The sequence below is a fragment of the Taeniopygia guttata genome, chromosome Z (genome assembly GCF_048771995.1).
Source record: "Taeniopygia guttata chromosome Z, bTaeGut7.mat, whole genome shotgun sequence".
Taxonomy (NCBI): Eukaryota; Metazoa; Chordata; class Aves; order Passeriformes; family Estrildidae; genus Taeniopygia; species Taeniopygia guttata.
The window spans coordinates 8,216,653-8,232,546 of record NC_133063.1 but is presented as its reverse complement, the minus strand read 5'-3'; the positions used below and the strand labels follow the sequence as shown (position 1 = coordinate 8,232,546).

Here is a 15,894-nt window from a genome sequence, read left to right as displayed (position 1 = left end):
TCAAAAAACTTACCAAAGCCTGGGGCTCTGACTCCTCTCTCTTCTCGTCCTCCAATTACACTGAAGTTTACTGTGTAGTTTGGCTTAGCTGCAGTGCTGGACTTAGTCTGGGACTGCCATGAAGTACTTTGTGGTTTGGAGGATTTCTGCCACTGACTTCCCAGCTTCTGAGATGGAGCAGTCTTCTGACTAAATCCACTACCCAAGAGTCCACCAGCGGATGAACCTAACAAAAAATACTAAGTTAGCCGCTCAGTTCAATGCCTGTCACCTGTTTAATACAAGTAAGACAGTTTGGTCTTGACATATAACCACATAGCTCACAGTGATTTAACAGGAAAGTGTGGGTAATGAGGTTAAGAGTCTCATTAAGAAGTAACTTGGATAGCAGGACCTGGAGGCTTTACTGAAAGTCTTCTCTTACAACTCAAGGTCTCAAATGTCAGTTTTAGCAAAAACATGCACCCTTATCTGAAGGGTCTGGCACATGTCAGGCTAGGAGATAATGTGGCTGTGACAGTAGTTCTGCCTCCCACTTCTGCTAATATACAGTGCATAATAAATAACTAATTACAAAACTTGGTAACAGACTGAGAAGGTTTTCAAATTAATGCTTTCAAAGTCTCTAGTGATTCCTTGCACTAGTGTTTAAGGAAGATGAGAACATTATTCTGTAGCAGCATTCACAAGGAATATACTGCATGTGAGTAAGAAAAGCACTGCAGCCTGCAGGATTAATCAGTCTCTGGTGATACAGGCCAAGCCTGTCTGGGTACACACAGCAATGCAAACTTGTTTCACTCTCAAAAATGGCTCCTCACAGTTCAGCTCTCCTGATGCCTCCCTTTTGAAGTGGCTGCCCATACCTCTAATTTGCACAAGAGGATGTCTCTCCAGGGCCATGAACAAGATACCATACAATATCTTGAAATACCGTACCTGATTAAATGCAGTATTGCAATACAACACCCAGTAAAATCTAGCAATGCACTACTTTTTCATAAAATCACTCAACTGCATCAACTCAGTTTTCAGTCATGGACAACTTGTGAAATTTACAGAAAAAAAAATTTGTTACTAGTCAGAGCAAATAACCCTGCATACTGAAAAATTCTCTCTTTCACCTATTCTTTCTACGTTCATTATTGCAGTTTTCAAGGCCAACAAATTCTTCCTGTAGGACAAGTCAATGCCTCACTGAAACTTTTCAACATCACACTCTTAATTTCTCATGGAAGACCATTCCTAAAGAAAAGTGTGACAACACCAACCAGCACAGAACACTATTGGTATCCTACCAGTATGCTAATACACCAGTATTAACTACTTTTAGCTGCTATTTCTTTTGGGGTTATATAGCATTCATATTTAAGCAGCTTGCACTCTCATAAATTTTCTTCCAGAACAGCGTTTTGTATGTGGAAGCCAAAAAACTGCTATGAAAAATACAACAGAGTGTGGTATTCCAGTTGTACTCCAAAACTGAATTCTAGTTCTTGAGATGGCTTGAAAATTCATTTCAAGCCTGAGAATGTTAACTAGGACAGTGAAATCTAGCTACTTCTTAATGCAGTCATTTTTCCTATTGAAAGCTAACTGAAAGAGTAATGAATTGACCTAAGTCCTGCTAAAATTAGTTTGATTTATTTCATCTGATTCAGTGTGGGCTATACCTGCATCTTCAAGTCAAGAATAAATTTACTTTTTTTATTGTCACACTATCTCTTCATTTAACAACCTGTGTTAACCTGAATTATTAATCTAGATTTTTTTTTTTTTAACTGCAAAACAGCGTTATTGGTACTGCTTCAATACCAGAATTTTGCAGTCCTTATGCCCAAGCAACATCAAGAAGTCAAACACTGCATGCTACCTAGTGTTTTTACAAGAATTCCACGCAATTCAACACACAGTGCTAACTGCCAAGGCAACAGGGTAAAAGCTCCATCAGCTCCAAGCTAAAGGAAAAGCAAGTTTTCTCGATTCAGCAACACTAGGCTGTTCTGAATCATTCTGTGTACTCTGGGCAGCTGGTCACTTTTGTTATGGCACTGTGGGTTCTGAAATGCAAGGACTTCAGCTCTTTTGTGAGTGCTACAGGACTAAGTTCCTGAGTTTCAGGCCAATAAAACACCCTGGAACAAGAGTTACTCTGCAATGAGTCTTATCTTCCAGAACTCCTTGTGCCCTTCACTGCAAACTGACAGATATTCATAATGCTTTTGGTACTGGTGTGCAATGTATGGGCTTGATTTCTGCTCATCTTATAACCATGGTAGATGTAAGTAGCAGAGCTATAAAAGTCTACTGAATTCAAAGGAATGTACTGAATTAACTGTTACTTTGGAACTAAAAAATATTAACTATTCAATCCTGCTTTCATTTTAAATCTTTCAAGAACAGTATTAATCAATGCTAGGTAAGAAACCTCATGCTCAGTTACTGAGTCAGCAAAGTCCTGGTTTCTCTTAGCATCTCAACTCAATTCACAAGCATTAATTATTTTTACTGTTCTTATATCACAGCTGTAGTTATCTTCTGAAATATTATTCTGGACATTTTAAAAATATCTGGAAGATTCAATCTTTTCCTGTTACTCATCAGCTCTCAGCAAATATCTCAAGCTGGACATTGGCAATTAAAAGGAAACACTTTCCTTTATAGGCTGGGAAACTAAATAATGGCAAATTATATAGTGGGGAAACTATGGGCACTATATAGTGCCTTTAAGGCACTTCCCTTATAGCCTATATAGGCTGTCAGTAACATTTATTGGTACACAAAGCAAATCAAACAGCAGAGGCACTAAATATAGTCTATCAAAAGTAACATATTACCTGGAAGACCAGATCCCAGATTGGCAAGATCAGCAAAAGGATCGAAGTTCTGAGCTTTTGCCTGGCTAAAAGACAAACCTGAAGACACATTGGACTGGCTTCCAGTGGTAAAAGCTTGGCCTGTATAAAAAGAAGACACATCACACACCTAGTCTGTCTGGAAATTGAAAGAAAGAATAAAAGTAGTATCTACACAACACCTCATGCAAACCTCTCCAATATTCTACTTCACATCATCTTTTCCCATTACAAGAATCACCATTACTATAGAGAATTGAAACAATTGAACTCTAATCTGAAAAACTACACAAATGCCTTACTAAAGGAGCATTTAAGCAGCAAAGCAAAAATGCATGAAGATATGTTCAGTAGTTTCAGGTGATTAAACTGACCCAATCTGGTTCCTCTGAGGGAAAAATTTAATTTCACAATACCTTCACAAACAGGCTTCAGCTGTGGTGCTGCTACATTGCTGGTTGTTGAGGAATCTGCCCAAGAATCCCATCCACTTAAGAGGTCTGGGTGGCTTGTAGATGTTGATATTTTAGATGGCTCTGGTGTCAAATTGCCTACAGAAGAAAAAAGAAATGTTTTCATGTTTAATAAAGCCATTTCAATAGTATATGTATTTGTCAGTACCAACAGAATGTGTATCACATTGTCAGCTACACAGCTTGCTTAAATCTCTCAGCAACAGTTGTGCAGTATTAAACAGGACTCAGAAGGGTTGTACAACTGGAATTCCTACATTTCTATTTTAAAACATCCCACGCACTCTGCAGATAAGGTATTTCCATGTACAGGCAATGCTATGAATTTAACAGCTTAGGCCTCCTGACCAAAAGGACTAGCTCAGGTACAGATCCAGGGCATGCTGCCGGTCCTGACAACACAGCTGGTAAGTGTAAAGCAGCAGAGTTCCATGAATGGTGCTCTTTATCACTCAGTAGTCTGGGTATTACACAGGTGAAGCAAGGTCACTTCAAAATGCAGGTTTGCCTAACTCAGGTTGCTTGTGACAAAGGGGCCTCTTGGCCAACTAATACACTCTGAAGTGTATTAGTAACATACAAATGAATGCACATAATTGAAGAGCAGGATACAGGAAGAACAATTTTTTCCTGGGAAAAGTTAAAGAATCCCTAGCTCCATGGATAAAAACCTCTTTTCTATACCCCATGACATCTAAACGAAATAGTCATATTTAAAAGCATGAAAGGGTGCTGCCATTATCATCTGGAAAATGTCATCTCCCATCTAAAGGCATTATAACTGCCATCCCTTACACTTCCAAATGATTCCCCACTGATTCAATTCAAATGATTGTGCACTCACACAAACGATGAGGTGAGTGATCCTCAGAATGAGATATGCTATGTATGGAACACTCCAAACTGCATGCCAGCTCTGAGCATTCTCCTTGAGCAGAGCTTGTGGAGCCTCACAGTGAAGCAGGACAGCTTTTGAATGTAACCCTAACTTCAATGCTGTAACAACTGTCAGTTCTACAGGGAGAGGGGATATTTCAGTGAAGCACATTTAGTGGTGGTGTAAAACATTTCATAGACACAGAGTTAACTCAGCCATCCTTAACAAAAACAGTAACATTCTGAGGCTTTGAAAGTCTCACTTGTCTCGGCATCTCAGCTTTACATTCTAAATATTAATATCATACCCTCTTAATTAAAGAAACAATTAGAAACAAATTAACTACCCTTACAGTACGTCAATCTACTAATACCATTTATAGTTAGATCTTATAGCTGCAAAGTGAGCACATCAAATACTGCTGAAACAGTGCAACAAATATCTGCTGAAAGCCTGTATTTCAGCAGTATTCTCTGCTGCATGTGAGGGAAAACATCGGAATAAAATTCAAGAAGTACCCACCATTTCCAGCCCTTTCTCCACACCCAAGCTTCATCTCCCTGCCTCTAAAACCATGGGAGAAACCATATATTGGTCTCAATCTCAGGATCCCAGCTATCTGCTAAACCACAGTCACTGACTATAAATCAGCATCTATTCATCAGCTTAGAACTTTATTGTATCATATTCCACTCCCAAAAGTTAAGCGGGCCTTCAATTACTACTAATACTGAGTTTTAGGCTAGAAATTATTTTGTTCTACAATCTCTGCTATTAAAAGTCTTTTTACACGAGCAAAAGAAAATTAACACCATCATATGAAATTAACTACTCTGAAAACAAATGGAGAGAAACAAGAACAAATTAAATCACAGGCAAATGCATTTGACAGATTGAGAACACACTATAGGAATGAGCTGTTTTATAACAGCTGGCTTAAGAGAAGTCAAGTTCATTGCCTCCCCCACCCTCAACTAAGCAGGAAGTAGCCTACTGCTATGTACAGCAGTAAAATCACTATTAATAGTAAAAGCTCATATACAACCACTACATTTACCTGAAAAATCTGAAACAATGCAATGTACAATATACTGAACAGATAACCCATTCTTCCTGAAACTGTTTGTTCTTATGCTATCTTCTTTTTAGTTCTACAAAGTGGGCATTATGTCAGATTTTAACATCAAGAGAAAGTGTTATCAACTTTTTGACCTTGATACTTTGACTCCTACATATTCTGAAAAGGTGTGATGAGACCATACTGAATCCCTCTTTTTATAGCTGACACATTGCAGCTCAAACAGACACATTAAGATAAAGGAACAGAATTCTTAAAGAAATGGTAAAACATGAACTATAGCTCAATATTCCAAAAATGGAAGCAATTAAGATCATAAACATGCAGATCCAAAGTTGGTTGTCTCAGTTTTTTTATGTTTTAATATGCATACTGATAATCCTTAGCCATACAGCAATGAACCATTGGAGGTCACAGCAAAGAAAGTTGTTCTTTACTAACACTGCTCAAAACAAGCGAAGATGCAAGAATAAGGTGGTGGTAAACAGATCACACTTTCCAGCTTCCCAAAATAAGGGCCCTGCATTTTACTACACACAGCTTCACATAAGGTTTTCTTTATTTAACTTGCCGTGTCTACAGGAAATCCTTTAATCACAGACAACAGGATTTTCTGTGAATCAAGAGGCTGGTTTAGTATGATGCAAGGTTTTTTTAACCTTATCTAAAGCCTGTCTGAGAACTCAAGTTCACAGAAACTAACTTCTCAGAAGAAAACTACACTGATCACTCAGGTTTCTTCATTTTAAAACTCCTGTGTTTTTTAATTTTAAGCCAACATCTGAGAAATACAAGGTTAAAGTTCTATGTCTTGAACTTGTGTTCACTGAAACATCTTTTCTCCTGGTATCTATAGCAGTTTAGTAATCATTTACTAGCAAACAAAGGTTATCCATCACTAAAATTTGATTCTAGACACGTACAACTGCTCCAACAGTAGAGTCATAAAATCTCACTACTGCAGCTTATTTTGAATGGTCACTGCCATTACTACTAATTTATTTTTAGTTTAAATTTTTTTCTCCTTTTAATGATCTTCTGCTTGCACTGTCTTCTGCTCACTTAACACAGTTCTTCTGAATACGTCATTTGAGAACATGTTCTTATTTTTCCTTTCTTCTCCAGTTACTAGTGATCCTGTCCTTTTAGGACTCAAAAAATCACATTAAATGCAACATAATCATAATAATAAAGCACAATGCAAAATATGCCTTATTTACTTGATAAAATTGTTACCTGTAACTGCATAGAATATTAAAGGCTCAAATACATACATCATTTCAGCTAAACACATCTATGAGTTCTCATTTGAAAGACAAATGTAAAGGAATATGAAATGTTACCCCAGTTCCCCCACAGTTTTCAAAGACTGCATTGCAATAGAGAAATATTGGGAAATCAATGTAAAACAGTAGCCTGAGGAGAAAATGGGTACATTTTAAGTATCCTTTCCTATGTTGACAGAAAGCTCCAGAAAGTACACTAAAATAGCAGGTATCCTAATACACTTACCAGGGTGCAAGCTATCAAATAAAATCAGGAGTAAGCACAAAACAATAAACATTGAGGTCAGATGTAAAAATATTCCTTTTTTTTTTTTCTCTACTCGCTCAAATGTTATTAACAGCTGGTTATTGAAGGTAATCTCCTTAAGGTCGCAGATAAACATTTAGAAATCCATATTTTTCCCACTTTAATTTAATACATAAAAGGTTTTCCTGTCTCCTCTGATATGAGGATTCTGGTATTATTAAACTTGGGGAAAAGAACTGGGAACATTTTTATAAATATGTAAAAATATTTAATGTGAAGAAACAAAAGAAAGACTGACACAGACACTTCTCTGTGTTGCTCACTGGAAGGACAAAAGGCAATAGGGCGCAGACTTAAACACAGGGAACTCCATTAAAAATGCTTTATTTCCTCTAAGATCTCTCCAACACTGGCATAGGTTGCCCCACTGTAGAGTCTATCGTGCTGGAAATGCTAAAAACCAGAATCCTGAGCAGCCCACTCTACATGACTCTGCTTTGAGCACATCAGCTAGAGAATCTCCTCTTGAGAGGTTCTGCCTCTCCAGTGAGTTAGATTTTGGCTGAAATCATAAAATGTGCTGAGTTACAAGGGAACCACAAGGATCACAGAGTCCAGCTTTTGGCTCTGCACAAGACAGCCCCAAGAATCACATCACATGCCTGAGAGTGTTTTCCAAACACTTCTGGAACTCTTGTCAGGCTGGTGCTGTGAACACTTCCCACTGTTCCAGTGTCCAACCAGCCTCTGGTAGAAAAACCTTTTCCTGATATCCAACCTTAACACAACTACAGGCCCTTCCCTTGGGTCCTGTCACTGGTCACCACGGAGATCAGATCAATGTAGGCCACTCCTCTTCCCCTCACAAGGAATTTGATGACAGCAATGAGGTCTTCCCTCAGTTTCCTCTTCTCCAGGAGGAACAGACCAAGTGAGCTCAGCTGCTTCTCATACAGCTTCCCCTTAAGGCTCCTCACCATGCTCACGGCCTTCTTTGGACACTCTCTAATGGCTTAATGTCTCTTTTTATATTGAGGCACCCAAAACTGCCCCCAGCACTCGAGGTGAGGCTGCCCCAGCGCAGAGCAGAGCAGAGCAGGAGAATCCCCTCCCCTGCCTGGCTGGTGATGCTGTTCCTGATGCACCTCAGGACAGAGCTGGCCCTCCTGGCTGCCAGGGCACTGCTGGCTCGTTCAGGCTGCCATCGACCAGGACTGCCAGCATTCCATTCCCCACTCTGTCTGCATCCAGGCTGTCCCATCCCAGGTGCAGAATCTGGTGAAAAGAATGCTCCACAGATCAGTATTGATCTATTCAGCAAAATATTTATGTTTGGTAACCTCACACAGGGACAGCAGTAGTGGCATAAAGCTGGCAACTACACAAGCACACAACTGAAACATGTGGCTCTTACTATCTAGAGGAAAGAACAAACACATTGCAAAGGAGGCAGCAAGTGGAATCTTCTCAGCAGAATCAACCACAACTGGAATATAAAGATTAATAATATAATAGAGAGGGCAATCAGCTGGGTAGCCTTCCATTTCAAAGAGGAAGCCCTTCTCTCAGTCAGACAAATAATGCATTTTTTTTCTGTCCAGTTTATCTGTACCTAACACTCAGACTGCATCACTCAGACCCAGGGTCAACTAGAGTAACTGCTAAACAAAGAGGGGCAAGTCAAAGCTGCATGCAATAAGACCTGGGAAGAAGTCACTGGATTGAGGAAAAGGTGTGTGATACCACCATTCCTAGCTACTGCACCTTGTTAGGTAGATGTCTGCAAGAGAAGAGGCATGGGCTTCTCTGTTGGACACAGCCAGCTCCAACAGACTCGCCACAAGCCACTGCTGAGCTTCCCAAATCAGATGTCTTTGGGAAAACATGTTTTCCCAAAAAATGCTGCACAGCAGCTCTTAGAGAAGGGACAGGTGTGACAGAAACAGCTCTGCAAACAGTAAGGTTGGTGGAAAAGGAAGAGGAGGAGGTGCTCCAGATGCCACAGCAGAGACTGCCCCCCAACACGTGTAAAAGACCACAGTAGAACAAATATTCACACTGCAGCCTGTGGAGGACCCGACAAAGGTGGACACATTCTTAATGAAGCCACAGCCCAGGGAGAGCAGCCCACACAGCATCAGGTTCCTGGCAGGACCTGCAGTGCCTGGGAGAACCACATCCCTATAGCAATCTCTTCCTGAAGGACTGCACCCTACACAGACCTGTGTTCTTAAAAGATTGTATCCTGTGGGAAGTGTCTACACAGAAAGAGGGGACCGAGAAAGTAGCAGAGAAGAGCCCTCACAGACAGATCACAACCCATATCCCTATGAAGAGAACCCATACTTTTCTTTCAAAGTCAGATTTTAAAAACCTTTAACACTAGTAGCTCTACCACTCCACCACTTTTGCAAATGTCTGTTTCTCCTTAAAGAATGATGGGAAGACTGAACATATCACAAAGATTTTTGTTTAAAGATTAATAGATTTTAAAATAAAAGCATGAGGAAAAGGCTTCGCCAAGAATATATCAGAGAAATGAAACAAATAAGATTAGAGTATTACATAATGTACTTTGTAAGTATATTACCAGAATACATTCAGGTCAGGAAGGTGCAAGCTAGCCTCAGCCTGCACTTTAAGAACTGGCTACATTATAACTTGACTTGTTAATTTGTTTTTCAAGGTTTCCAGAAAATTTTTAAAATCTGAATACAGTCAATATAGCACACTATCATCTATAAAATAGGTTTCCAGATGTTTGGGTACCCTCAGTTATTAGATCATTGAGAGGAAACTCCAATTAGCAACACTAGAAATCCTGTCACATCACAAATAATAGCATGACATTATACAGGAAACACTTGCTTCTTGGTGCATTTGCATCTGTACTTCCAGGCTACAAAGCTAATTAAAACAGCAATCACAACAAGTGGATCTATTAAGACAATAATCCACTAAGCTGAAAGACAAATGCACAGAAGAGAAGAAACTGTTGAGAAACAGAACACCAGAAGCACACTTACCTAAATTTAGGAAATCTGAGCTGGAAGAAGGTGGAAGTGAACTTTGTGTGGAAGGAACTGTATTAACTGTAGATGTTGAGGTTGGACTAAGGAAGTCCCCAAAGAGGTCTGGACCAGACAGGGCTTGATTCTCTGAGCTTGATGACATTGTGAATGGGTCAAATGGATCGGCTAGAAAAGAAGCAGAAAACAAAATTATCTCATGATTAATTGTAGAATAAATGAATTTGAAAAGGCCTTACTCCTCTGAGGGCACAGACAAAAAGCAAAGCTCACACTAGTAACTGCAGCAGCCTTCTGTGAACTCTGTGTGGCAAAGAGTAACCCTCTATTCCTTCCTCTAGACAAATTAACTTTCACATGGTACAAAAAGGGTCTCAGCCATACATAATATGAAAAGCTATGTCTTCCAACAAAAGCAGCAAGACTGCATACAATTCAACAACATTGTTAATTTCATCCATTTAAAACACATCTTACGTTTGCATGATCATCTGACACAAAGAAGAATTACATTTGTTAAATAGTCTATAATGCCAAATCAGCAACGGATTTGAAGAAAATGGACTATTATACTATTAAAAAGAATATGAAGTAAAACATTCATACTACCATTCAGACTTGAAGGCATTGGCGATTCTGGGGCAGAAAACACGTCAACCCAAGAATGAAAATCAATAGAAGTAAGACTTCAGCAGGTCTCTAGTGATGCCAATGAAGAAAAAAACTAACTGGAAGAGTATTTATAGTCAGCATGGAGTAACATGTGACAGTCAGCTGGAATCAGGGCTTTAGATATTCCTGTTTCTGCTGCCCTCTAGGGTCAAAACCCCTCAAGAGCCCAGGGAGTCCTGCCAGATTCACTCAGAAGCTGAAGAGAAGGAATAATCCTGCTGTAATACCCCAGCACACCCTCAGGTAATGATCACATAGTACAGGACTCAACATTTCAAGTGTATTTACTATAGCATCACACATAAACAAAACCTCAAGTATTAGTTTGTTGTGCAAGCCAAAAATACAACAGTGGCCAATTAGTCTCACTTCTGCAAGTATCTCTCTTAGTACAATTCAATGAAATACACTGAATGAGAATGACTACAAGAATGAGATATATACATGACTATGGATCAGATGTTTCATGCAATAGACATTGCTAAAGAAAGATAATGTAATGAAGGTTTCCTTTTATAGAATTCTACCTATGTAAAAGTGGTAAATTAAAATTATTCTTCCCTGACCACAGTAATAAAGCTTAATAGTGAATTGCCTCAAAACGAGAAAACATCTTAAACCACCTAAATGCTCTGTAAAAAATACTTCTTGTTGTCTAGAGATGAAAGCTTTTAGTACCTATGAATTATCTTTGTGCAAACAAACAAAACCTTGTAATGGTTTCCCAGCTTATATGAGTAATATTCCCAGAAATCTTACCTTTAGATTTAATTAACTTTAGGCAGAGAATTGTTATTCCCAAAAAGTGACAGAGATGAGTGAGTATCCACTGGTAAGAGGAACAGAATCTCTGAACTAAAACACTTTGCTTAAATACCAAATAGACAGCACTACATAGCATTCTCTTTAAGGATAAAGACTTGCCAACAACATCAGTAAAACCAGCAAGAAAACATCTTTTAGCACTATCATCATCCTACTGGTTTGAACAATAATCTACAGGATTTCCAGCTGCTCAGCAGTCTTATGTGATTAACACTTAAAAATCCCACGCAGACATTTGACCTAAGCAACACAGCTCTGTACACCTAATGCCGTTGCTTTATGTAAAGTTCAAGTTATAACAAGTCTATGCCTTAACAAGGAAAGTTATGGATTTAGAAAAGGATCTAGCATGCAACATTCATATGGGAAAGCTAAGAATTCCTTAAGAGACTGAATTCCCTTGAAATTCAAAATTTGACACTTTTCTATTTACAAGAGTTTAAAGTTAATAGGATACTGGCAACATAACAGAATATATGGGTAAGATATAGGAACTTCTTCATGCAGAAGTAACACCTATTCTACTCAGTGTTGCTACAGACTGGCATGTCTTCACCATTCACCATCTTGAAACACGGTACTTATTTTCTAAGCACAATGCAAGCAGCAGTTTTCATGTGTTGACAAGTACTGACATTAAACTCACATACCTGAAGACACAGCTGCTGCTGAAGATGAACCCTGAGTAGCAGCTGGATGCTGACTGCTGAAAAAGAAATCTGTTCCTTGTCCAAGAAGATCTCCAGTGGGCTCATTTGAAACCTGTGACACACTACTCACAAACAGATTGTTCAACAAGTCAGCATTACTTGATGAAGAGTTTATTTCTGAGATAGGCTGTTTCTGTTCTACTGAAATATCAGAGTCTAGTCCCAGCAAGTCCACATTCTCTTCAGGGAGAGATTTTTGTAACGGTGCAGATGGAGCTTCAAAACTGGCTTCAAAAAGCAACTCTCCTTCTGGAGTAGAGTCTTTCTCATCAACAATTACTGCACTTCCTTCATCTGGAAATGTTGGGAACTCCTCATCTGAAGGATCACTCTCTTCCCTGTCATCAGACACCTGAACACAATCATTTTTAGATGAACCATCCTCTATTCCACTTTCTGGAGTTTTTCCTTCTTGAATAGAAAAAAAAAAAAAATAGCATCTTTAAATAACCAGCATTATTTTTCTAACTAGGGTAAGAGAAACTTTCATGGTGACAGCATATGAAGTTAATTCCTAACTAACCAAAACTCACATAAGAATTGATGGAAAGGAACTACATGCTGCCTGCCAGCTCTTTGTGCAGGGCAGAAAAAGCAGCAGCTGACTACCATATTTGCCACTCCAGAAGGTAGGCATTATGAATTTTTTCAAAATGAGACTGACTTGGACATTCACCTCAGATCACTGTGTCTCTTAGAGCTTACAAGATTCCTCAGTAACTGCTGCACTCAACAGAAGTATAAGCAGCTGCTGACATTTTTAACAACAAAGCAGGAACCAGAAAAGGGAGTTACCCACGTGCTATAAAATTACAGTTTCTTTGTCCTACTTACTCATCTGGACCCCACTGGCTAGTCTACTTTGTTTCCTCTGTTCCTCAGTCAAGTGGGGCTATGGGAGTGAAAAGCTTACTTGCAGATCTTTAAGGTTAAGATTTTTACAGAAAAAGAAAAATTTAGCTCAGCATTTAAGTTATACCCAACACCAAACCCCCTTACTTGGTGTTTATCCAAATGAAGCAAAATAACTGCTTGTTACTCTGCAGAGCTCACTCTTTAAATAGATTTTCTTCATGGCTAGTGAATTAGAGACTTTTGCTACTTAAGAAGGCTTAAGCATTCACTGGAAGGCATACAAGACAGACATAAATCACACAGTACTTCAGAGGAAGACCTGTACCTTTCCAGTCCAGAGACTGAAAGAAGTTGTTTGCATCAGTACTACCACTGTGTGGGGATTCTGTATCAGTAGGTGCACTTTCTGAAGACTGCTCCAACTGGGATGCCTCTGCCTCGTATTGTGCAGTTGAACCTGGCTGTCTAGGCAACTCTGGTTTTCCTATAAAAAAGAATTTAAGCCAGAGCTCTTAGAGAGAAACTTCCCAATCCCCCACATGGCAGCTGATATTTGTCTTTCAAGCTGACTGCTGTAGGAAGACAATTATCTCCAATCTATTGCTCTGCAAATGCAAATTCCCACCCCCACCATCTTTGAAATTAGCATTAACTTCTTTTCAACTGCAAAAACTGGTAAAACCCAGTTTTGAACTAGGACATTAAATCAGAATCATAGAGTGACACTCAAGCATTCTATTCAGATTTGTAGGAAAATGTAATTAACACCTCACTTGCACCAACCATCCTCTAAAACACGCAAGAGATATGAACAGTATCTGCAATAAGAGACAGAAAAACAGAAAAAAGCAAATGCAGCTGTAGAAAAACCCAGAATATGCAAAGCCAGTGAAGAACATGGAGAGGTTAAAGATGGGGTGGTACACTGTATGATGCTATCAAGTGCTTCTTATATTTCTTATTTAACTGAAATCAGGTATTAAGTGATTCTTGTGTAAGATTCAGTTGTGCTGTTGTATCACTTCTTAAAACCCAAGTTTCCTCAAGACAAATGAAGAAGACTTCCTAAATTAGTCAATATTCATTCACTGTCTGAAAAAAATAAGATGGATGCCTGGGAGAAATCTATTTGTCTTAATTTAAATACACAACTGGTAGAGCACTTTTTCACTCTCCTTCCACATTCTCAGTTGTAGCTTAGAGATGCTTAAAAAATAGTCTGTCTCAGAAAACATACATGAAAGATCATAATTAATGAGAGAGTAAATTCAATTTTAATGACAAGTTTTTTTTTTTAAATCGGTTCACAGTACTTATTTTTGTCCTATTTTCCCCTTCCCACCAATCTTAAGAAATACTTTCAGTGTAATTTGAAATCCTTACATTTCCTGTACCAATCAGAAAATGGAAGTGACTTAAGAAAATAAGAGTATCTTTTAGAGCCCCATCATCAATGATGATGTAAAGCTAAACACCTTAGCTTTAGAGAGCTGATAGTTGTGTTCACAGTAAGATTAAGCTAAATAAAATAGAAAATGGCCTCAAACATAATACAAACAACACATATCCAGCTTAAAAGCAAAAAGGCCAGCAGCAACTATCTTGTATGAAAAGAAATGTACTTGAGATGTACCATATTAACAGCACAGGGTGAGACCTCATGTATCACTAAAATCATCATAGTAATCTTCATCATACTTCTTTATCCTTGAAACACAGAGAAGGCTTAAAGAGCCTGCATGAAAATGGAAAAGCTAATCACTGATACCAGGAGAAGAAGAAGGATACTGAACAGCATTAACTGCAACTAATGCAGGCATCTACAGACAAAGCACTGAATATGTAGAATTAATAAACCAGAGTCTGCTGGAACATATTAGGTTCAGGCAATTAATGACAACATTACATGGCTATGCATAAGAATGTTGATAAAAGCATTCTTACCTAAAAACATTTGTGAGGAATGCCCATATAATATGCAGTGAAATTACATTGGTGCCAGTTTAGCCAAATAAATCCCATTCAAGACACTGCCTACAAATACTGACTGTTACAATTCCCTTTGCTAGAAGTCCATCCCTGCAAATGGCCTATTCATAGCTCTGTAAGCTATGAAACCAAGCACATGTAAGCACAGTAAAAGTAAGACAGGTATAATTATAATCCTCATTACTGGAGGATAACTTAGACTCCTCCATACAATGCATGTTTTTATCTGATATTTACAAAAAAACCCCCTTTCCTATTTCTTTCAATTAATGAAACATCAAAAACTAAACAAAAGCCTCAAACACTATGTACATTGAAAACTTCTACACATTTTCTAGTTTTTCAATGGATTCATTACCAAATTTTGATAAAATCTCTTGCTGTTCCTCTCGGGTGGAGAAGAGGATCTTGGGATTCAGGCCCTTTATATTCATGTTATCCCAAGGTGGCTGCTCACAGCTGGGCCTATCTCTGGGCTCCACCTCTACTTCCAGATTGACTTGAAATAAATCAGGATATTTCTCTTGTATGTCACAGGCATCCAGATCATATCTGTAAAGACACAGACAAGAACTTTATTGATAATGATGGCTAACAGGATTAGATCTACTGCAGTCCAGAACAAAACTCCAAAGCATTTAGTACAAGACATTAAAAATGCTGTGTTTTTTTACTTTAACCATTTTAAACAGGTGGTATTTTTGTACATTGTTTGTATCATGAACAAAACATTTAACTTCCTTAAGGTGAGTAAACAAAAGACTCTTGCTGCAATCAAAGTCATCTACTTCCTGCACTGATATATTTCCTCTCCCTGGTAAATGTTGATGTTTGGCAGGCCAAGCAGTTTCAAAGACAACTTTTTCCAGTCTCCTACAAAAAGGTGCAACATACTTGGCAAATTTCACTGTAGTAGCATTTCGGGGCACAAAGCCTGTATGGAACTGAATCTGAAACATCTTCATTGAAGCCATCTGTTGAAAACAAGAAACAGGAAA

The 15,894-nt window shown here is 38.6% G+C and overlaps 1 protein-coding gene across 2 annotated transcripts in view; it reads right to left on the bottom strand.

Annotated features, from left to right (window-relative positions):
- The window catches only part of GAK (cyclin G associated kinase), a 65,483-nt gene that overhangs the window by 9,932 nt on the left and 39,657 nt on the right, over positions 1–15,894 (bottom strand). The window contains exons 18-25 of one of the 2 annotated variants that reach the window (XM_030258987.4): positions 15,791–15,870; positions 15,255–15,448; positions 13,233–13,391; positions 11,993–12,460; positions 9,843–10,013; positions 3,272–3,406; positions 2,838–2,957; positions 14–226 (exon numbers count right to left, since the gene is read on the bottom strand). In XM_030258987.4, the coding sequence (XP_030114847.4) occupies positions 14–226; positions 2,838–2,957; positions 3,272–3,406; positions 9,843–10,013; positions 11,993–12,460; positions 13,233–13,391; positions 15,255–15,448; positions 15,791–15,870 (1,540 nt within the window). Of the gene's footprint in view, positions 1–13; positions 227–2,837; positions 2,958–3,271; positions 3,407–9,842; positions 10,014–11,992; positions 12,464–13,232; positions 13,392–15,254; positions 15,449–15,790; positions 15,871–15,894 lie in introns of both variants that reach the window. The other variant, XM_030258986.4, reaches the window with a different exon arrangement.